At 35.9% G+C, this 24,726-nt stretch overlaps 1 protein-coding gene across 13 annotated transcripts in view; it reads right to left on the bottom strand.

The window, feature by feature from the left end:
- Positions 1 to 24,726, bottom strand: part of SOX5 (SRY-box transcription factor 5) — a 976,694-nt gene that overhangs the window by 85,522 nt on the left and 866,446 nt on the right. For all 13 annotated transcript variants that reach the window (XM_032855263.1, XM_032855265.1, XM_032855259.1 and 10 more), the window contains one exon: positions 15,595 to 15,680. In XM_032855263.1, the coding sequence (XP_032711154.1) occupies positions 15,595 to 15,680 (86 nt within the window). The remainder of the gene's footprint in view (positions 1 to 15,594; positions 15,681 to 24,726) is intronic.

Below are 24,726 nucleotides of genomic sequence, written 5' to 3'. Positions count from 1 at the left end.
TATCACCTAACACCTATTTATATGGCTATTATCAAAATGAAAGGAAACAAAATAGCAAAACCACAAGAAAATGACAAATGATGGTGAGGATGTAGAGAAATTGGAACCATTGTTCATTGCTGATAGAAATATAACATGGTGTATTCTCTGTGGAAAACATGGCAGGTCCTCAAAAAACTAAACCTAAAATTACCATATGATTCAGCAATCCCACTTCTGGGTATATACCCAAAATACTTGAAAGCAGGGACTAGAACAGATATTTGTATATTCACGTTTGTAGGAGTATTATTTACCATAGCAAAAGGTGAAAACAACCTAAATACCTACCAGTGGATGAATGGGTAAACAACAGATGGCATATATAAGCAAGAGAATATTATTCAGCCTTAAAAGGGAAGAAAATTCTGACACATGGTGAAACTTGAAATATTACACTACATGAATAAGCCAGAAAAGACCAAACATTGTATGATTCCTCTTTATATGAAGTACCTCAAATGGATAATTTATGGAGACAGAAAGTAGAAGGGCAGTTACCAGAGACTTAGCTGAGGGAGTGGTGAAAAAGTCAGGAGTTCCTCTTTAATGGGTATGAACTTTCAATTTAAGATGATGAACAGTTTGGAAGATGGGGAGTGGTGATGGTCCTACAACAATGTGGACATAATTTATGCCACTGAATTGTATGCTAGCAAATGCTTAAGATGCTAAAGTTTGTGTTATAGATACCTTACCATAATAAAAAGTAAATCCATGGAAAGATTTAATAAAAATAAACAAAATTTGGGTCATGATCAAAATTTTAAAAAATAAAATTAAAAGCAGAAATTACATAGTGAAGTCTTTACTCCAACAAAATCAGATGAGAAATTAACATAAAAAGAAAGCCAAATGAACAAAGCATAAACAAAGAAATGGCTGGCATTAAGGACAGCAGACAGCTGAAAGCCATGTTAAAACAGGGGGTCTGAAAGCACATCTACCGTGGGTAGCTCGCTCCTCTCATCTTCAACTGTGCCCTCAATGGTCAACCCAGCTTCAATTCCCTAGGCAGTTGATGACGCAACTCTTTTCGGAGGTGGCCAAAAAGATCAAGGAATTTGAGAGGTGATAATCAATTTTACTGGGTGTTAATTTTAGAAACTTAAAAAAAAAAAGATACTATGTAAAAATGAAAAGGACCTTATTCAACAACTTTGACTTATAATCCTAAACCCTCTGGGCCTTCCTTCCCAAGAACGAATCAGGAAAAGTGGGAATTTGCTAACACTGTATAGATTATAGCGATTTTTTTTAAATTACAAAATTCAGACCTGATCTCTCTGTATCTCTAATGTCTCCATATGGGTATAAAAAATGAATTACAAATGGTTTGAGCATGCAGGAGAGCAGCTAGCCAGGGGTACCACCCAGTGTTTGAGATAATAGGAGTATAAAGTTCTGATAGTAGACTATTAAGTAAACAAGGTAAAAAGCAATTCTTTCCATTTCAGCTGACGCTAAGAAACAAATTGTGCTGTACTTTTCTTAGTATAAAAATAATGAGCACTGCTTCCCCATCTACATGTTTCCTTTCCAGGAGAACTCACACTTCTTTCCCAAACTATGAAGCATAGTTTGAAAACATACCAGTTCTAATGGGAGAGTGAGTGCAAACACGATTGTTTCAACTGTTGGTGTTTTGGTCTAAATGGAAGCCTCTACCATTGACATATTTGGCTCCATTAATAAAGAAGATGAATTAGGCTAGGCTCTCCTACGATCATTTAGAATGTTATGTATTCTATTTAGACCAAAAGAACAAGGGTCTAGATATACTTGTCCTCTGTTTCCATCCTTGCCATTTAAATATTCCTCATTCCAATTTCTGACTCATGAGCTCATATGTGAATTACTTCTTTAATTGTTTAGTCAACAAGCAAATGCTTCAAAAAAGAGAATCCCCCCATTTTTTTTTTCACTGTCATGGGAGACTAACAAGGTAGTTAAAGGCTCAGATTTTGATTAACAAGAGAGAGGAGAAAAGACCTGAAGGAAAGAGAAGAGGGGAAGGAAGAGGTAGAGAAGGACTGACAGAGGAGGGTAGCTAAGAACGTAGAGAGGAAAAGTTAAATGAAGAAGGAAAAAAAAAAGAAGACATAAAAGTAAAATCAAAGAGAAAAATTTCCAAGAAAGGGGAACAGAAAGGTAGATTTTTAGAAATAGTTTCCTATTTTAAAACCTTTAGCAGCCAGCACCCAAGGACAACAAATTAGGTAGCATCCAACAAAGTTGGTAGTAGTGTCCAAACTCTGACGGTGTAACTGAAGATGACAGCATTCTGATTACTGCTAGGAAGTTTTGTTTTTTGTTTTTTTTTTTTTTATGTGAAATTTTAATTTATTTACTTTTAGATAGCTCTTCTCTTCTTGTGTGTAAGTATGCCGTTAGGTTGTCTATTGGATCATCTAGCATGGGTTTGACCTGCTCTTCTTTCTTCTCATTCCATGGAGCTGGAATGGGAATAATTAAAACTTTCTTGCCTAATTGGATCTTCAGAGCTAGCCTGACTATTTTCAAATTTCTAAAACATTTCTTTTGAATGCCTCAGATCAATAATTGCCTCATCACCCTTCTCTCATGTTTTCCTTGACAGCACATGAATAAATAGGTCCATGAATCAGAGAAGTCTACTTGTAAGCTGCAAAGGCAACTTCTGGGGATTTCTGGGGCTCCTGGTTACTTTCACTAGTGCTTATTTTGCTTCATTTTTTTCCCTTCCTCTCTCTCTCTATATATATATATGTTATATATATTCATATATATTCACATATATATTATATATATATATTTCCCTACACACACACACACACACACACACACACACACACACACGACAGCTAGAGGAAGAACAGGAACATGCATTTTACAAATAAGAAAACTTGAGTCATGAGCACATTAAATGACTTGAGACCAGACTCTTACATCACTTTGAAGCCAGGCTGCAACTTGAACCCTTATTTGTTGAGCAGTTTGGGTGGTTAGGAGGATCATGATAGTTAGATATGCTACTTTGGCTGCCTTTATTATGCCCTATTCATTCTTACTCCCTAACTATCTATACTGTAAAACTCTCCCCATTGTAACAAACACTATAACTTTCCAGTAGCACATTGGTTTTCCCTTCAAAGGGAAAAGCTTGTCCATTTCCCAAATGATTGTCAATACCATAAAAGCTCTAGTAATTCATATGGAATGAAAAGAAATAGAGAGATTCAACTTATTTTTAAGAAAAATTGAAACATAGGTTTCTTGTAGTCTTGCATGTAAAGATTTTCACATTGAAAATATATTTTATTTTCATAAAGACATTCTTCTTGCATTAAATACTTGAATAAAGAGGGAAATCTCTAATCACCATACTCCTTTGTACTATAAGACATAATTGCTCTATCTCAGAAAATTACTTGCTAAATTGATTTACCAAATAACTTGTTAAGCTTGTTTCTGACAATGGGAAATACTTGAACTTAGGAAACAATGATGAGGATGACAACAGCTAATGACAGCTAAATGTTTATGCCATGCTAAACATTTTGCATGTAGTGTCTCATTTAATCCTCATAACACCTTTATCATCTATGAAAATATTATCAAATTTCACATGTGAAGCAACAAAGACTAAGAGGTGTTTAGTAACTTGACCAAAAATACACACAAACAGCGTCTCATTGTAGAACCAAAGCCCATAACCCACTATACTATATGTGCCATTTACATATTATTTATTCATAAGATTTATTTGAATATTTTAAAATATTTAAATAAAATCTGGGGAACACGTTTTACAGAAAGGAGGAAAAAAAGAAGCTTAAGTCATTTAAGTCATCTAACTAGTTACTGTGCCCACATACCGGTTTACTACCAAATTGTTACAATGCAAAGACTGAATCTGTGATGAGATACTTTATGCTTTCATACTGTATTTGTGGCTAGCTTGTACCTAAGGTGGCACTAAAATATCCAAACTTAAAACTGCTATGGAAGGAAACCAGATATAAGATGAATCAAATGAAGAAGGAATAAAAATGAACATTTAAGGGCCTTAACTTTCTTTTTTTATTATTTAGTGAAATGTCTTGGCAGAACTTCTGTTATCTTTACCAAGTGTGTTACTTATACCATTTCTAATAACTTAAGCTTCCTTTAAAACTAAAGAACTAAATTTAGAGGGAAACTAGTCATGAAAAATATTTGAAAGGCACCTATTTGAAGGTAGGTGGAGTTGTAGGGCACTGTATAAATTTCCAATAGAGGCTTGTTATCTTAAAGCAACTACTATATGGACGCCTGGGTGGCTCAGTGGATTAAGCCTCTGCCTTCGGCTCAGGTCATGATCTCGGGGTCCTGGCATCAAGCCCCGCATCGGGCTCTCTGCTTAGCGGGGAGCCTGCTTCCCCCTCTCTCTCTGTCTGCCTCTCTGCCTACTTGTGATCTCTGTCTGTCAAATAAATAAATAAAATCTTTAAAAAAAAAAAAAGCAACTACTATAGATAGATGGATAATATTTGCCATTATTCTGCCTCATTCCTAAAAGGAGGTCATTGCAATTTTCACAATCAGTATTACTTTTGTCATTCTATGCCGAAGAAGTTCTACTAGTGGGAAAAGCAAGAGAACACTGTTGTAATTTTCATGTTCGAGGCATTAATTATGCTGGTGCGATGGCTCATTGTAGCAAATCATTTGGAAGCATACTTTGAATCTGTTCCTCCATTTCTTCCTGTCTACTTCCTATCTCCAAGAAGTGGCTGGGTAAGAAAAAGGAGTATGACATTAAGGAAAAGGTCAGGATTAAGAAATATGAAATAATTAAGGGTTCGTTCCCCCCCCCCCCTTCTACTCATGCCTTCAGTTTGGCAGGACAATATGGAGAAACTTCCACAGGAAACAGCAAATTTGAAATCTATGGGACTGGCTTAGGTTTTTTTTATCTGAAGGAACCGAATAGGGCTGTATTTTCAAATCTCCTGAAGACACTTGCCAACCAAACACAGCTCAAAATTGTAATGTGGGTTTTCTCCATGGTCTCTCTCTCAGAACAGATCTTTCTTGACTACAAAATCTTATCTGCATGATTACATAATCATCTTTGAATACTATCTTTCTTCTAAGAAGCAAATAAAATATCAACAAGACTAGTGATGTAAACAATCTCACTTTGAACCTTCTATGAACAAATAGATACGAAACAGCATGCTTCTCTGTTGTTTTGTTTTCTGAATTCCTTGATCTTTCAATAGCTTTTCACAAAAGAATTAATTCACAGAGCACAATCATTGAACTCAGCAAAATGAAAGCAATTCAGAAGGTTGCCATTGTTACTAATATGCAAATCCTACCCATTGTCTTAGTCATCCTTAATTTAATAGTCTAAAAGCAAAAATAGCAATTTTTCTCCCCTCTTTTATACAAAAGCACTTAAAAATAATATATATGAATAAATATATGAGTTTATTTTCAGGAATACTGTGGTAAAATAGGAAGAAGCCAGATTTAGCTTTCAGTTGCTAGGATTCCAGGTGGTGCCCTTCTGTAATATCAGATCTAGCCAGGCCATCACTGAGAGTCTAAATTGTCTCATCAATAAAATTAAAGAGTTGGGTTCTAAGAATGGTTTTAAAATTTTGTTTGAGCAGCAAAATCTTTCGTTCAAACAGTCTTAGCCAGTATAACTTGATCTATAAAGCAAACAAAAATGAATGGTACCGTTTGGGGCGCTTGGAGCCATTTGGACTCCTGTGAATAGTTTGAAACAACTGTTTCCAATGAATAGTCTCTGAGGTCTTTTCCATTTCAAACATACTTGATAGGACAGGAGGTTTTGTGGCTTTCTGCAAGGTCTATTCCACTTCCGTATTCCATTCATTCTTTCACATTTCAAGCTCCTTTATAATCCAGTAAGGATTCCTAACTCACTCATCTTTGCATTCCTTATGATGCTCAGCTTAAGCACTTACAAAGAATAAATATTTGCTGAGTAAATAAAATTTCCGGGATACTGTGGGGTTTATAAAAATAATGTGGGGGCACCTGGGTGGCTCAGTAGGTTAAAGCCTCTGCCTTCGGTTCGGTTCGGGTCAAGATCCCAGGGTCCTGGGATGGAGCCCTGCATCCGGCTCTCTGCTCGGCAGGGAGCCTGCTTCCCTTCCCTTCTCTCCGCCTGCCTCTCTGCCTACCTGGGATCTCTGTCTGTCAAATAAATAAATAAAATCTTTTTAAAAAATTAAAAAAAAAATAATGTGCTTCCACATTCAAGTTTGAAACCACAGGAATTATTTCCTTAAAGGAAGTCATGAGAAGTTCATAAATTTTCTCCGGTATCTATGAGAAATAGTTTAGTATCTATAGACAACACAGGAGTAGAATAAGGGCATATATTCTGTTAATATATCCAGAAAAAGAGTAAGCTTTGAAGGGTAATACCAGAAAATCTTTTTTGTATTATTTATTTAGAAATGCATATTATATAAAAGGCATCTATGTAAATAACTAATTTTAAATTTTTTAAGGTATTTAGAATAGTTCTGGGTGGCTCATAGAGACAATTCATTTGTATTATACCCATGGAAAAATAGGACTCAACAGGAGGCATTATTTTTATTTTATAGATATAAATATTGAGATAAAGAGTGAGCAACAGCAAAATACAGAACATCATACTCCAAGTAACTTCTCATATTTTGGGGGGATAAGTAAACTCATTGCTTTCCACAGAGTCTTGTGATGGGTCTTAAAATTACGGCACACAGGGGAATACAATTATTTACTCATAAATAAGGTGATTAGCCTCAATTTTACTAACTTGCTTTATGTGCCATCCTGTAAAGTAAATCCAGGTAAGAGAAGTCTGCCAAGTCCCAATTTGTGTGAGGGCTTTTAGAAAGAAGTAGTTTTAATTTCAGTTACTAAAACTTATTAAACAACTAATAATACCAAACATTTATAATTACCTAGCACATAATATTTGATAAATGGTCATTAATACTTTTATTGCTCAAGCACTTTATGTATATTATCTCATTTAATCCTCCCACTAAGATAACATTTATGCTCACATTATACAGACAAAAAATTCAGGGATAGAGAATTAGGTAACTTGCCCAAAGTCACAGAGCTGGTGAACAGCAGAACCGTGCATCTTTAAGGCACAAATTGTTGCAGGTGCCACACTTTTAACCCTCACGTTACAATGCCTCTCACTAAGCAATAGTGCCTCTTAAAATATTAATCTATGGATAATACCTTAATAAAAATTTTTGTTTTACTGGGGCTAATAATACATTATATGTTAATAAAAAATAAAAAAAATTTTAAATGTTGCTTTAGTCTTTTTGTTTTCTAATCATCCCTTGCTGAGGGACTAAATTTTTCTCTATATAATTAATTAACTACAAAAACGTCTGTCCTATGTTTATCAGTTGTATATAATGTAATTTACATGTTCTAGTTGCATGCTCTGAGACTTAGCCATGCAAATAACTGGATAATATTCAAGAATAATATTCAACAGTTTTCTGGTACCAACAACACCAGAATTTTTTCCTCTTGAGGGGTATCTGTCTTCATTTGGCTCATTTAGGTTCAAGATTTTTTTTTTTTAAGATTTTATTTATTTATTTATTTATTGAGAGAGAGAGAGAGAGAGAGAGAAAGCAGGAGCAGAGGGGCAGAGGGAGAAGGAGAAGTAAACTCTCCACTGAGCAGGGAGACCTGTGCGGGACTCGATCCCAGGACCCTCAGATCATGACTTGAGCTGAAGGCAGACACTTAACCGACTAAGCCACCCAGGCAGCACCCCTAGGTTCATGATTCTTATTGGTCTTACTAAGGTAGTAACTTTTACTTATGTGAAATATTACTCCTAAAGTTGGGCTTGTCTCCATGAAAGTTTCCTTGACTAAATTAAAGGGTGCTAGTAATATCAACTAAATTGACAATTAGTTTGAAGAATAAATTTCCACTATAAATACAGTCTGTGAATCTGAAGAATGTTGGTTGCTCTCTCTTCATATATATATATATATATATATATATATATATATATATATATAAATTGAGTAGTTTCTGTTTTTCTTGATAACATGAAAAAACTTCACAATTTAAATTTCAATACATTGGTATTGTTCTTAGATTTGAATTTATTGTTGGCCTCAAGCCCTGCAATCCTTTTATGTCTGGTAATTAGCCACGAGACATTTTAGAGCAACCTAGGTCTGTTTTGATTAAGGGAACACAGAATGCATTGAGGAAAGGGCATAGACTGACTTGGGCCTGGAAACCTGGTGCTGACAAATAATTGTACTACTTTAGCATAGGCAACGATAGGACTTCAACTACGATTTAAAGTTTAGCATTGATTTGATTGGCCATTACAATGAAAATGGGCTCTGTGGAAAAGTACACATGTACGAATGCTTCTGTTAGCATGTAATGAGATACCATGGAACTGCTGGAAACAAGGAAATACAGAAATAGCAAGAAAAAGACACTGCTTGTAGGGTCTCCATTGTCCAAATGTCAAAACAGCTCCCGGGAACCCCAGGGGTGGTAATAACTATGGAAGTAGTTCCTACCAGCTCTTCCCTAGAGGAGATTCTTGAACACTGCTGGGTTCTGACTCTAGCCCATATGGGCTTGGAAAAGTCAGAGAAAATGTTGGCTGCACTTTTTCAGGCCTATTTGCATATGTTCTTTAGTATGCAGAATGTCTCTGTATATAATTTAATTGTTGGGTTTTTTGCCTCTATTAATACACATGCAAATGACTCACACTTGCAGCTGTGCTGTATTAATCATATGTGTGCTTCTGTCTGTCTGCCCTGCAGGCTCAGGGTCGAAGGGAGAGGAAAAGAGGGAATTCACTCTTTTAACCTGCAAGGAAGCTCACTCATGCAGACAGAAGACCGACAGCAAACAGCGCACCAGGGCTGCGACTGAAATGAGGAGCGGATCAGCATTTTTCACCCTGTACGAAAATGACGATGACCTGAAAGTTACACTGAATCGTACAGTGCGTAGGTAGGTAAAGATGAAGACCGCCCTTGTAAGTAATTCTTTCAATAAGAAGGTAAAAATCCTCACATCCAGACCTCTCCATATGGTTATTTCTCCCTTATTGATTTTCTGGGCGTTTCTCTTGGTCAGACACATAAAGCCATGGCCAGTCACTTACAGTGCTCTGGGAAATACGAAACATTTATCTGTGTCCTGTCATAATTATTGACCTCCTCCGGAGACTGGCAGGAGGTTGATAAAAAGATGAACTTCAGTTTTTCATCCATGTCTGCCTTGATGTTGCTCTCTATCTGATAGAAGCTTAAGCCATTTCCACCAGGACTTCCATGTACCTTTGATAGCTATGAAAAAAGATTGATTTCCGTTGATATTTTGTATGATTCATTCTCTAACTTGAACACAAGTCATCTCTCATTTTCTCAGTCCCAGAGAATGCATGTTACTGATGGCACTGGCTACTGGAATGATAGCCCCATGTGATTTCAATTCTGACAACTTGTAATTCTGAGTCCATATTCCAAAAATACTATTATGGTTAAATTTAAAAAGCAATCCTACTGAATTCATTAAAAAGTTTAACTAATTCAGTAAAAATTCTTGAATGACTGCTACATGCTTATTTTGAGTAAAATAGGACCATCCAAGAATAATTTCAGTGTTTTTCCCTTTGCTTATCACTATTAATCATTGGTTGGAGTCGACATTTTTGGCTTCCTATAGGTAGAACAGGTGGCAACCATCTTTTGGCCAACACAAATACAGTATTTATAAAGTGAGAAATAAATGGATAAATATTTCCTTCTAATTTCAAATCTTAAAAACCTAGCTTAAAAAATAGAAATAGTATATATATGCTACATTATAACTATTACTCTTAAAAAAATCATGCTGCCCACTAAGTAAAATGAAAATTCATGACAACAAATATGAGAAAGGAATGTTTGATGGACTGTTGCCATCATTTGGTTTTATTAATTAGAAATAGATGATTCACTTAGCTTATTTCATCCAGTCTCAAACGTCCAAAAGATTCAAAGTGTAACTTCATTTGGCTTAAATAATTATACTCACTTTTTGATACTGAAACAAAGCTATGTTAGCTTTCTATATAAATCAATTCCTCCTCTAAAAAGAGAGAATATCAGGAGGAAAAAATGTCTAGAGCATCAGTGGCTCTAGAAAGGGGGAAAGAAAAAAGGGTAGTCCAAAGGAAAAAAATAAAAGAAGGAAAGAGAGGAAAAAACATGAAAGGGTAAATCCAGTACATGATATTGCTGATTGGGTAGTTACTATTTTGATAATGCACCCTTCCATTATTTAGAAATCACTTACTTTAGTATTGTGTTGGCAAGCTGAGCCCTATTGAGTCAAAGTACCTCTAGCAGTTCATAAACTTATATATGTGTATACATATGTTAACAAACAATACAAGAATAATCTAATGATAGGACGTTTGGCCCTTTTTGTATATGTAAATTATAACGACTTTAAAGGAATTACATAAACTGTAATAAATGTTAAAATACATTCTTCATGCAGCAGCCCATAGGCATAATGAGATAAAGGGAAGCTAGCACAGGAGAGATAGACCTAGAGATTTCTCATATACTAAGAATCTTCCAGGAGGGGCTGAAGAATATAAAGTTCCCAGGTCTTTAAATGAGTATCACTTGTCCCAGAAATTAATGACACACTGCTTTGTTATCTTATTAAAAATGATTATGACCGTTAGTTCATGATAGTTTCCTGCATTTTGTATGTAATACTGAGCAGCAACTACTTGCTAGGCATTAATCTGAGCACTTGAGATATGATATTGAACAACAATAAGAAAAATGGCAGTCCCTGCTCTGGTGACCCTTAGAGAATATCTGGAACAGACAGACAACATAATAAGTTAGATACTATGTTTGAAGATGACAAGTCCTATAGGAAAAAATAACAACAACAACAATGATGAAAAGGCGAATAAGGGAAATAGATAATGTGGTATCTCTGGGAGGGTTACTTTGTGAATTAAACGGGTTAGTTAGGGTAGGCTTCCGAGAGAAGACATTAAAGCAAATTCTTGAATGAGGCGCAAGAATGAGCTTCCATTGCAGAGGGAAGAGTGTTTCAGGTAGAAGGACAGCTAATATAAAGCTCTAAACTGGGAGCACACGTCGGCAGGTCAAGGGGCAGCAGAGTTTAGGGCAGCCGGAGCAGACTGAATGAGGTGGTATGGAGTAAAACTATTATAAAAATATTTCTTTAAATACAAGTAAAGAAAATACTATAGTGCTAAACATGGTATTAGGCATATAGGGTTTTCCTAAGTTTATTTCATTACATTAGAATAGGTAAAAATTTCAATTTGGATATCTTATTGAATTCAAACTACTAATTTTTTTTTTGTCTTCCATGAGCTAATGATGCCTTTGATGTCTTGTTAATCTAGACTTGGGGACAGTGAAGTATTCTTTTAAAAAGTGATGTTTTAAGTTGCAACCTCAGGGAAATCGCAGTTGGCTTGGTAAAGGTGGTGGGTGATGGCATTCCAGAAAGAGGAAACACCACATGCAAAGATCCAGAAAACTTGAAAACACCAGGGAATCATCTAAGGTTCTTCAAATAGGAGAAGGACATGATCAGATTTTCTAAAATCAGAAAGCTCATTCTGACTAATGTAGAGTAGAGAAAGCATCAGAGAGGGGCAGAGGAAGACAGAAGAGCAGTTCAGGGGCTAGTGTGGTAAATCAGGCAAGCAGGGAGGTAGCCAGCCTGACCAGAAGGATACTAGTTAGGATGGAAAGAAATGGATGGCTCCTTAACGTATTTATTAGGTGGAGTGAAAAGAGAGTGAAAGAATAGGTGTGGAGGAAGAGGAGAAAAGGATAATAGCTCTTATGGTTCCAGGTCGAGCAGTAGATGGAACGGAGTCATTTGCTGCGACCAGAGAATGAGCAGGTCTAGGGGCAAGAACAAGAACTGGTAAGTTGCATTTTGTACTCAGTATATACTGTCTGTAAACACCTACATATTTCCTCTTGACAGCCAGCAAATAGTTGTCTGTATGAATTGGAGTCTCAGGAAAGACTGAACAGCAAAGAAACAGATATTTTATTGTCAAATCAATTTTTATTTTATATACTTTTTAAAGTAAGCTCTACGCCCAACATGGGGCTTGAACTCACATCTCTGAGATCAGGGGTTGCATGCTCTACCAACTGAGCCAACCAAGAACCTCAAAGAGAAATAAATAAAATGGTGCCTTGGCACATGTTAATTTGTATGCTTTGTAGACACAATACAGATTAAGCTATTTTTTTCTCCATAAAAAATAAAACTGTATCACAATGCTTAGACTACTTTAACTGCTCCTATGGTACCTAAGTACAGTGATTTTAAAATGTAAGGTATATTTTATGACATGGCAAGGATTTCATTATTTTTATCCAGGAATGTGAGATAATATTTAAGTAATAAATAGTGGCTTAATTTAAAACGTCATTTTGCTTGTCTTTTAAAATAACTGCACTCATCTTTATTCTTTCTTTAAGGAAGGTCGTGGTTTTTTTGGTTTTACTTAACATTATTTTATCCAGGTATGAATAACTACATGTCAAAGATTGTTTCAAATGAAAACACAAACAGTAGGCAAACAAAGTCAACGATGAGTAGGAATATATTTATAGTGTCACTCCTTAGATCTGGATGTTCAAAAAGAGAGGCTTGAATTAACATAGATCTGCGTAAAGACGGATGAAATAAAAATGCTGCCTCAAATAGATAGCAGTCCTTATAAATCTGGCTACTTCTTCCAGCACTGTGATGCATATAGCATATTTGTATGAGTGCCAATTAATCAGCATTATTGTTATAATTTGATTAGCTCTTTACTGAACTAGCAAATGTCCTAAGAGGGGCAATGTCTCCAAAGTTTAAAATCTCCTGTACTTGGAGAAGCAACTATAATTGTTTAAAAATCATGGATTTTGGACTCTGTGACCCAGTTTTCTTATTTGTCAAATGGAGATATCAGTATATAACATAAGGTGCTGAAATAAGAACGAAATGAAAGCCTTGCCAAAGAACCTAGCATAAGAATCTAAGACTAAATCTTAATAACTAGAAGAGAATCTTAGTGACTGAGAAGGACCTGGAAGTGATGGAGCCTACTCATTTTATTATTAAGGGATAGCAAATGGGGATCTGATGGAATATAATCAAAAGCAGAGTCTGAAGAAAATTAAAACTGCCTCAAACATTATACCTCACTGAAATGAAACGTCTGAGAAATAGGTATGCAAGATTGGGGCAAATGTTGGATAAGGGTAAAGATAGACCTTCAGACTAGATGTTGTAGTTAGCTTGTCTCTGACCAATGGTAGGTCTGTGGGGGAAGATTCAAATTTGATTGTCACCTTGAAGCAAACAACGGGAGTATTAAAGTTCTCCTTTGCAGCTCTGGGGAATGCTGAAGTCGAGGTGGGGGATCTGTGAGTATTTGACCATGTTCATGTCAGGAACATGAGTGGCAAAGTCAGTCGGTGTAGGAGTCCTAGCAAAGTGTAGAGTCAGTCCACTTCAAAGAAAAGCCAGACAGTCTGCCTATTGAAATGGGTTTGCATTTGAATAGCATTGAGTACCATTTTAAAGTCACGAGCAAAAAATGTGCATGCGTGCGTGTGTGTGTGTGTGTGTGTGTGTATGTTTATGTGGATATATTTTAATAGTAGCTAAGGGCTTACCACAAAAGAGTTTTGGATTATTAATTTTCCTGTTATACCACAGTGTTGGTTTACTGAGACCCTAACTAAAACCCATATATTTTTGGCACTCACTTATGGATACAATGCAATGTCACTTACATAAAAAAGAGCTCTATTCTATTTATAGATCAAATTATGGTGGTGTCTCTTTCTTGTTTTCTGAAAATGAAAAAAAATTTATAAGGGAATCTGGCATATGATAAGGATGGAAAAGAAAGATTTTCAAATATTTTAATACTATCTCCATAGGGAAAGAAGTTTGGATTGTTGCCTAATGAAGCTACTTTCTTTTTTTTCTTTTTCTTTTTTTTGAAGCTACTTCCTACTAGAATCCTACAATGAAACATAGGAGAGGCCCCCAACTTGCACTTGCTTCCTCTCACCGTTAAGGGTGAAAGGAGACGAGAATGTCTAACTTGCTTTGAAAACGGACATCAGAAATCTCTAAAATTCCTATTTCCACATTCAAATATGTTGCTGGATATTCTTGCCACTTCCTTTAATTTCACTACTCTTTTTAGTTTTACCTATCGGAACCACTTTCCTCTTATTGTCATTATTTCTGGATGCCACGGCAAGGGATAACCAATGTTAACCTACACTAATTGTCCCTATGGCTCTAACACTTCCCAAGGTATTTCCAGCTCAGAGGAACAAACATTCACTTGTAGCTTTTCACATAAAAGGTAGAATAGGAATGACTGTCATTAACCTCTGTAGAACACAGCATGTCTCAGTTCCTTGTGCGTTCTTCCTGTGAGACTTGACTGGGTTTCCAGAAACCCACCAGGTCTTCTGATAATCCCCCATGCTGACCAGACATATAAAACTCTATTTTTCCCTACGGACTAAGATCATCTATCATGACAATGCATTTTCATGAATACAATTTAAGTTTATTAAGCATAACTGCTTTACTTCTGGATTCACAGGTATACTATCTTTTAGGCAGAGGAAAATATAAAACTTCTCACAGGGAGATTAATTCTATTATTAGATGATCTCTTATTCCTGTTAATTGCACAACTATGAAGCCCATAATGACAGAAACTCCAGAAGATTTTGCAGGATGCTGATTCAAAGATTTAAGTAGTTAATGATGAAAGATAACTTTAATATAATATCAATATTCTTTCCAACTCCAGAGACAACATTTCTAAAATCACTTGGACATCCGGTAAAATTACAGTAAACTTTCCACTGACATTCTTGGATACATGGGAATATGTATTCTTTAGGGCTACAAAGCAAAGATCTTAATTGGAGTGTCTGGATAGAGTTGCACTCATCTATGTGCTTGCTTTTTTGGTTTACTTATCTTTGCTTGCCCAATGAAACTGGCATTAGCAGAAGAATAAAAAGACCTACAAAGTCCCTAATATCGGGTGTCCCGAACATTTTTAAATGTAATTTTTGTTAAGTTGCCTGGATTCATAATACTCTGCTTGCACATCGTGGACAGTTTTTGTTCTTATTTTGATGAGGACCATTCTAGGATGAAATTTTGTTACATAGTCATCCAAGCAAAACTAGACCTGTTTTTGCCAAATCATAGTGGGCAATAAAAAATTACAATAAGCTGCCTTTAGTACAGAAAACAGGGCTCTTGAAAATTAAAAGGATCAACATCTCAACTTTTGGTTGAGGATCAGTGCAAGGAAACTCAAAAACAAAAAATTGTGAGGCACATATCCCTCATCAGTTCTTTTCTGCTTTAACACGGTAATAGCTGTTTTCGATATTTACTTCACCTTGGTCCCTCCTGCATTGTTTCCCGACTTACCTGCAGTTGGAGCGGGCCTAAGCCTGGTGTTGCTGCGGCAGCAGCTGCCATGGTCGTTGGGATCAGCTGAACAGGGTAAGGGTCACCTAAGTAAGAGAATAATAGAGGTGTCAGCACCTTTTATCTACTCTCCACCTGCAAATTAAACTCGTGCATTCACTCTTTCCAAAAGCCTTCTTTTGTGTGCCTTGCTGGGGCCTAATGAAAAGCTCTATTGTGCAGCCTTTTACTAACACTCTTTTCACAATTCTGGCTGAGAGAGGAATGTGAATAAAAGGCACAAGCAATTAAGGCGGAAACCTCATCCTTTTTTCATGATGTATTTAGGAAAATGGGAGGAAAAAGTGTGCATTGATCAGAGGGCTGCACTTTGTCACACACACACACACACACACACACACGAGCCTTGGTAGGAGCACACCAACTCTCAGCCCATTTAAATTGTTATTATAAAAGGAACTTAACTAAACTTAATTCTATTTTAACAAACTAAAGATTTAAGCCAAATAGCTTATCTTTTGAATGCAATGTTACTGTCTCAATTCAAATATCCTCTTAAATAATGTCTTGTGGACAAATTCATAGCAAAGAAAACATTTTATGCATTTTTGTTTTATATAAAATACTGGAATCTTTATTATCCCAGAGATAAATGTTTATAAAAACATACTATAAAGAAAACAGAAAATAGATGGTTTCTCCCTGAAGGGTTTGTTTGTGGTGATATCTGAAAACACGAAATCTTAGTAATTCAAAATTAAAATTTTAATACATGTGATCTATAAAGATACAGAGACATATAGAGACACAAATATATATACATGTAGAAGATTACAGGGTATTTTTTTTTAAAGATTTTATTTATTTGAGGGAGAGAGAATGAGAGAGAGAGAATATGAGAAGGGAGAGAGTCAGAGGGAGCAGCAGACTCCCTGCGGAGCAAGGACCTCTATGTGGGACTCAATCCTGGGACTCCAGGATCATGACCTGAGCCAAAGGCAGATGCTTAATGGGTTGAGCCACCCAGGCACCCTAAGGTATGTTTTGATGCAAATTTTTTTCTACTCAGTAAAGAAGTACATGCACTTTTTGCATAGAGCTCAATGATATGCTAACAGACATGTATGCTAGTATTTGAAATATGACTGTAGTAAAAAATTTTAAAAATTGTAATTATAAGAACCATCATCTAATATATAAAACATATTGTTTTAGTAATCTAGCTTGTGAAAAACTTGTTCAATGTCAAATGTATGCAAATACAACTGTAAATAACTCAGTTGATACTTTCATTCAAAAATATTGGTTGAGTATCTGCTATGTTTCAAGTACTGCTCCCAATACTAGAAATAGAGTTCTAAAGAAGACTAATATGCAGAGGTGTATTTACTGGGTATTTAACGAAGCTTAAGATTTGGAGTTCCTGGAAAGGCCCCTAGCTGTATTGTTTAAAGGATCATATGTTTTATATTTATCAGCTTTTTTACTTTGTTGTGATTTCTTTTTATAAATGAAAATTGTTTTTCACTTGTATGTGTTTTTGAAAATTATACATATATATAATTAAAATAATGATTATAAATAGATAATTACATATATTCTTAAAGAGGGCTCCCAAATGATATTTTTCAGGCTTCAAAATACCTGAATTCACCTCTGTAAGATCTGGCCTTCCCAGAACTTACAGCTTAATGGGAGGGGGAAAAAAAAAAAAAGCTAATTCAAGGATTAGAAGAAAATACAATGACTATTAAGATAGGGAAGTATATAACACAAGGCACTACCCTGTGGGTGCCCTAAACCTAGACTAAGAGGTCAAAGGTAGCCTCCAGGAAGAAGTTATGTTTAAGCTGAAATCTGAATCAAGTGAAAGCTAGACAAACAAAGAAGAAAAGGAAGAGCTTTCCTGGAAGGAAAACAATTTTCATGAAGACCCACAGTCAAAATGGAGTGTTCCTTCATAGCCCCCATATAACTGAAGTTTAGGGCACAGGTAAGGAAACAGAGGTAACTGGAACTGGAGAGGGAATCAGAGGTCAGATTATGTATTAGTGTTATAAACAATATTAAATAATCTAAACTTCATTCTGTAGCATAAAAGAAACCAGGAACGTGGGGAAAAAAATGGGTTGAGTAAAACCACTTGGCCTAGAGGTTGGAAGCTGGAGCCAATAACAAAAAGATGCACAAGTCTTGGGATGCCTGGATGGCTCAGTTGGTTAAGCATCTGCCTTCAGCTCGAGTCATGATCCCTGGGTCCTGGGAATCGAGTCCCACATTGGGCTCCTTGCTCGGTGGGGAGCCTGCTCCTCCCTCTGCCTTGTGCTAGTGCCCTCTCGCTCAATCTCTCTTACAAATAAATAAATAATTTTAAAAAAAGATCCAAAACTCTGTACAACACATAATAATGGTCTGCACTAGGGTGGTGATACTGGGATGGAAAATGATGAGGAGAGTCAAGGGATAAAAAGAAGCAGAACTGAAAAACTCTATGATTATAAGAGAGGGTTCAAGGATGACTCTCAAGTTTTTCACAGAATAGCTTCTGAGTGGTACTATTTGTTGGGTTTGCAAATGTAAATGAGAAGCAAGATGACAAGGTTGGGCCTGGTGGGGAAGGAGGAGGTGGGATGGTGTGGGGGGCGGTAAATACTTTTGTTTTGGACATCTTCAGTTTGAAATTATTATTAGATATCTGAGCAGAGATGTTGAGGCACTTGGTAAACATGTCAGGATTTTAGGGGAGAAATTCACATCAGAGACATAAATTTGAGACTGGTCAGCATATATCTGGAATTTAAAACTATAAACCCTCATGATACCATTTAGAAGTTAACTGTAGGTAAAATATAGGTTCAAGGATTGGATTGTGGAATATGCTAATATTTATGGTCAGGGAGATTTATAGTCAGGCAACTAGCAGAAAAATGGAGGAGAAATTAAATTTGACTTTCTAGAAGCCAAGTAAGGAAAGATTTTCAGAAAGAGTGATTTTTTTTCCAAAGTCTGGAGTTAGTAATGTGGAAGTCATTGGTGACTTCAAAAAGGGCAATTTCAATAGAGTGGAGGGTGAGAAGGCCTAATTGAAGTGAGGGTGATCAACAGAGTATGATTAAAAGAAAAAATTGAGGCAGGAAGTGTAGATCCTTGCCTTTAACACTGAAGTTCTTGAAGAATAGTGTTAGTATCACCCAGAAGTTCCTTAGAAATGTAGAATTTCAGATCCAACTTCAAACCTCTTAAGGTAGGCACCCTCTAAGATGGAACTCCCAATGACTTCTACTTCTCTCCTTGTATTTATGTCCTTACGGAACCCTCTACCCTTGAACAGAAGCTCAAGTGATGAGAGATTACTTTTGAGATTAACTGAACATGAAGACTGTGGCTTTGTCTTGTTTATCTTCTCTCTATCCCTATCATCTCTGTCTTGAACCAAACCACTGTGTTAAGATCTGCCCTATGGAGAGGCTCACATAGCAAAGGAATGATGTCTTCAGTCAATAGCAAGTAAAGAGATGGGGCCTGCCAACAACCAAAGGAGAAAACTTGGAAGCAGATTCTCCCCCAAATCAAGCCTAGAGATGACTGTAGTCCAGGGCAATACCTTGATCCCAACTATGTGAAAGATCCCAACATGGCCATGTTCAAATAAATGTTGTTTTAAGCCACTACCTTTTGGGAGAATTTGTTAAAGCAGCAGCCATATATATACACATTCTGAAAGAGAATTTAAATTTTAACACAAGTCCCAGATGATTTTTACTTATTTGAGAAGTGCTGGAACAGACAATTCCACTGAGGTGCTTTGCAGTAGTTATTAAAGGACCTTCAATATCAAGAAAACCTTCCTTAAAAGGTATGTACTTGTAAAAATTATAGGATGCTTCTATGCCGGTGATAAAGATACAGCAAATAGAGGGAAAAAAAACTTGATGATACAGGAGAGAGAGCAGACAACTGACTGATGTTACAATGAATAAGGTTTTATTTGTCATTTAGCATTTTTAATATTTAATCTAGAAAACACTATCTGAATTTATAAAGTTTGGATGTATAAAAGCTGAATTTGTATTATATAAAGTAGCTAAAAATAACAAATATTAATGTATGTCTATTAGAATAGGCAACTTAAATATGCTAAAACTAATTTTTTATATTGCTCATTTAATCAGTATAATCTTAAAATTAACTATAGCAAGAGTATAGAGACTATGCTTTTCTTCACAGAGAAAATTCATTTTATATAATTTAGTTTCCCTGTTGTGAATTAATCAATTAACCGGCACTTAAAACATCTACCATGTGACCAGAACTCTGCTAGGTTCTTTGGGAGACCAAACCAAACCAAACAAACAAACAAAAAAAACCACCTTGGTCTCTAGCTACCACATGGCCATCTTTTCTAATTCGGTGCTGCTTATTTGAGTAGTAGTGACCATCCATGAGCTTTGTATGGGTGAAGAGAGAACTAATTCTAGGCCTCAGTCTTTAGAGAATAAAGGTGAAAATAAGAATGAACTTGGACTTGAAGATTTGCAGATGGAACAGGAACAGATGCTTTAGGTGGGGTGAACGGCATCGAAATCTGTGTATGACATGAAGAGGGAAAGGAGAGAAATCTGTTTACCTGATAAGTAACAGAATGAATAAAGTGGAAGGAAAAGAGGCTGAAGTTAAGCAGCTGGGAAAATTTTCCTACCCCAGACTGGAGGATATTTGGATACAACAAGGAAATTGATATGAAATGATGATTTAGCAAGTGTCATTAAAGAAGTTAGGTAATAGGGGATCTCCAACCCAAGTTGAGATTTTAACTAATGAACTTTAAAATGTACATATATTCAATTTGTTGTTAACAATTAGATGCTAGTAATCCAGGAGTGCCCAAAATACCTATGCAGGTGTTTGCCATCAATCCAAATGTGTGACGAAGTCTGTGTGTTCAAGGGTCAATTGTATACATTACTAATGAATAACTATTACATTATACACATCCTGTATGTGTGGGTATAAGTGCATGTATATGTATAGAACATTTATACATATGAATGAATAACTATTATGTTATATACATCCCATATTGTAAATGTATGTACGTATATAAAACATTTATACATATGAATGAATGACTATTCTGTTATACCTATCCCATATTGCATATGTAGGCATAAATGATGTATATACATAAAACATTTATACCAGCTAAATATTTTTTTTAAAGATTTTATTTATTTATTTGACAGAGATCACAAGCAGGCAGAGAGGCAGGCAGAGAGGGAGGAAGCAGGCTCCCTGCCGAGCAGAGAGCCCAATACGGGGCTCGATCCCAGGACCCTGAGATCATGACCTGAGCTGAAGGCAGAGGCTTTAACCCACTGAGCCACCCAGGCATCCCAGCTCAATAATTTTATATATGTGTTATAGGCTGAGTTGTGCTCCCTCCCCCCAAATTAACATGTTACAGTGCTAACCCCCATTATCTCAAAATGCTATTTTATCTGAAGATAAGCCTTTTAGAGGTAGTTAAGGCAAATGAAGTCATTTGGATGGGCCCTGATTCAATATGACTACTGTTCCTGTAAGAAGAAGAGATTAGGACACAGACAACACAGAGGACAACCACATGAGGACAGACGAGGAGAAGGTGGCCATCCGTCAAGGAAGGAAACCCCAGAATGAAATCCACCCCATGGACACCTTGATCTTGGACTTCAAGCCTCCAGAACTTGTAAAAAAATCTTTTTTCTGTTTGTAGGTCACTCAGTTTGTAGTATATTGTTATGGAAGCCCAAACAAACTAATATAATTTGTTTCCCATACATGGGCACATATCAGTGTATTTGATGTTTAGTTTTAAGTAAACTGGAGAAAACAAAAGACTGGCAGCAGGAATTAAAAAAACTGCCATAGCTATTATGTATCTTTAATCATATATACTTTCCAAGATATAATTATATAATCATAAACAGGATATCAACTAATTTTCAAAGGTCTGTGTCTAAGAAACTGTTCAACATACAAACATACATAATTTGAAGCAAGTCTACCTTATTAACAATTTTTCAGGACCAGAACACCCAGAACTAGTTTATTGAAATTTGCCCCAAGTTACTAAGTAAATACAAATACAATAACTGTGAAAATGGCCAATACAGCAATTTAACTCCCAATTAAATTCAAAATATATTATATGCATGTGCTTCTCTCTGAAGTGAACACAGAATCTATAAGACTTTTTTTATTATTTTTTAAGATTTTATTTATTTATTTATTTATTTGACAGAGAGAGAGAGAGAGCGAGAGAGAGAGAGAGAATGTGAGAGAGAGCACAAGCAGGGGGAGCTGCAGAGGGAAAGAGAGACACAGGCTCCCCAGTAAGCAGGACCCTGGGATCATGACCTGAGCTTGACCAGCTGAGCCACGCAGGTGCCCCGAGAATCTATAAGACTTTAAAAAACAAGGTCAAGGGTAGTTCTTAATGGCAAAATAGTAAATTCAGACTTGCTGAGGAAAAAAAGGCCTTTTATTGAAGTAAATACTGTCATCTATTTGTGTCATCCCTTATTTAGCTGTACTAAAAAATTTTTACAACAGGTTTATTTTGTAAATACCTCATCAAGTACTTAGTAAAAATTAGATAATGGAAAATTCTGACTTTTAAAGTTCAACCGAGTGTAAGTTATTCAAATTGACTTTCAACTAGTTAAAAGTAATATCTTTTACTCTTTCCTAGGTTTTAACCATTTGAACAGTTTTTCCCTAAGCCTTTCCAAAATTAATTTGCTTCTTATTTCAAAGCCAAGTATGGAAAATTCTAGCTCAAAACAAATTTTTCAAACAGTTGAGAAATATACTCAGGCATATTAGTCAATTGTTTTTAGAATGCCACCTATCTTAGAGAGTCTATTGATATAAATGATAGAGCTAGTACTGAATAACCCAGTAACCCCTCAGAAAGTATGTTAATTGCATTAGTGTTAAAGTAATGAATATTTAGATAATAATTATCCCCACTGACACTAAGAAGGATTTATTTCTATGACGTACGACAAATATCCCCACTGACACTAAGAAGGATTTATTTCTATGACGTACGACAAAGTAAGAAAAACAGTATTTTCCAACAAGGTTATTTAGGCTGAGAAAGATTGTCAAAGCAAGTATATTCTTACCCTGGGTCAAGGACATACACCCTTTCATCCACGGAATTAATATAAATATTCTGGGAAGTTTTATGGCATTCTCTTCACTGAAATAAGGAGACTCATTCCTTTATTAGCCCTCCATGGTTTTTTGTTTCTTTGTTTTGGGTTTTGCTTCCTTGACCAATACCAGATTGCCTTCTCTAGGTGCTGGGAAATACAAAAATTAATATCCATACACACAGACACAGACAACCCCAGCCCTAGACGAGTTCCTGATCTAGTGAGGGGGATAAACATTTAAGCCAACCCAATGATACAATGAGCAAACTAGAAGGTAGCGTAGAAGGTATTCTGGAAACCTCAGAAAAAGAACAACTTAACTTGGAAACAGTGTCAGGAAGTGTTATCTTTTGAAATGTCTCTTTTAAAATGACTACATTTACTACCACATGACCTTTCAGGACTATCTTACCACCAACTTTCCATGTCTTCTATTTGCTAGAAAGTCCCACAGTAAGCATCCACCATTCAGTACTAATTTGCTCTAATTAATCATCTACTCAGATCATGACTTAAAACACCCTGCTCTTACCATTCTAACTTCCAGGTGGAGAAAGCTCTGTAGGAATCTAAGAAAAAAAATGAGGTCAAAAAGGACACTATGGATTGGACTCTGGAAGAAATGTGCTTTCTTTCAGCTCATGGGCCAAAAGATGAATTGGTAAGTTTCTTTCTCCTTGGAAGGAGCCCCCTGCCATTGATAGGACGGTGCTAACCATAACCACTATCCTTTACTGACCCCTACTTCTGGTGGTATTTTAATATTCTCAGTGTATCTGATGCAGTAAGGGAAGGGTAAGCTCTGTAGCTAAAGAAGTAGGTAGAACACATATCTTACAGGGTCTTGTGTTTCACTTTGAAGGCAATATTAAGTCACTGAAAGATTTTAAGCAGGAAAGTGACATAGTCTGATTTGTGTTTTCTATAGATCAATTTTGTGGCAAGGGATAAGATCGATTAAAAGAGGGAGAGACTGCAGACAAACAGACTTGTTAAATACCAATGCAGTAAATCAAGTGGTAAATGATAGTGGCCTAAACTAATCATAAGGGAAGAAGAGGAGGGAATGGATCGGGAGACAGACTTGATGACCAATTTGATGGGAGAAAAGAGGTACAAGAGAAAAAATAGAAGAAAAAGTTACAGTTTGGGCTTTTATTTTAACACATGGTTTAAAGAATGAATAATTTTTTTAATAATTTTTTTTAGATTTTATTCATTTTATTCATTTATTCATTTATTCATTTTATTCATTTATTTGACAGAGAGAGATCACAAGTAGGCAGAGAGGCAGGAAGAGAGAGAGAGAGAAGAGGAAGCAGGCTCCCTGTGGAACAGAGAGCCCGATGGGCTCGATCCCAGGACCCTGGGATCATGACCTGAGCCGAAGGCAGAGGCTTTAACCCACCGAGCCACCTAGGAGCCCCAAGAATGAACAATTTTTTACTCAAATAGTTATTCAGCTGCTCCAACATCATTTTTTGAGTAATTCCTTATTCTCCTACTGATTTGAAATGTGAGCAACTAGTATTTGTTGACTTTTAGTACTCTACTAAAACATTTTACATATATAAATATACATATAATTTCTGTATATACAAACACATTTATGTGTGTGTATAAAATCCCATTTATTCTCCACAACTCAGTACTGCAGATTGATTATTATTCTCATTACACACACACACACACACACACACACGTGCAAATGCTCAGGATCTCATAGTTCATAAGTACCATAGACATTAGTGCTTCAGTAAAAAAAAATATTGTTTTAGAAAATATCACAGATGATTTTTAGAACATTATGCAAATACAGACTTAAATTTTCACATAGGTATATTCTTGTAGTGTTCGTTCAACTGATATGTATCTAATATTATGTGGAAGACACAAAGACATAAAAGGTATATAGTCCTTGCCTTCA

The sequence above is a fragment of the Lontra canadensis genome, unplaced genomic scaffold (genome assembly GCF_010015895.1).
Source record: "Lontra canadensis isolate GAN:19392208 unplaced genomic scaffold, GSC_riverotter_1.0 scaffold9, whole genome shotgun sequence".
In the NCBI taxonomy this organism is placed as follows: domain Eukaryota; kingdom Metazoa; phylum Chordata; class Mammalia; order Carnivora; family Mustelidae; genus Lontra; species Lontra canadensis.
The sequence above is the reverse complement of the archived record's forward strand: the minus strand, read 5'-3'. Positions and strand labels throughout refer to the sequence as shown.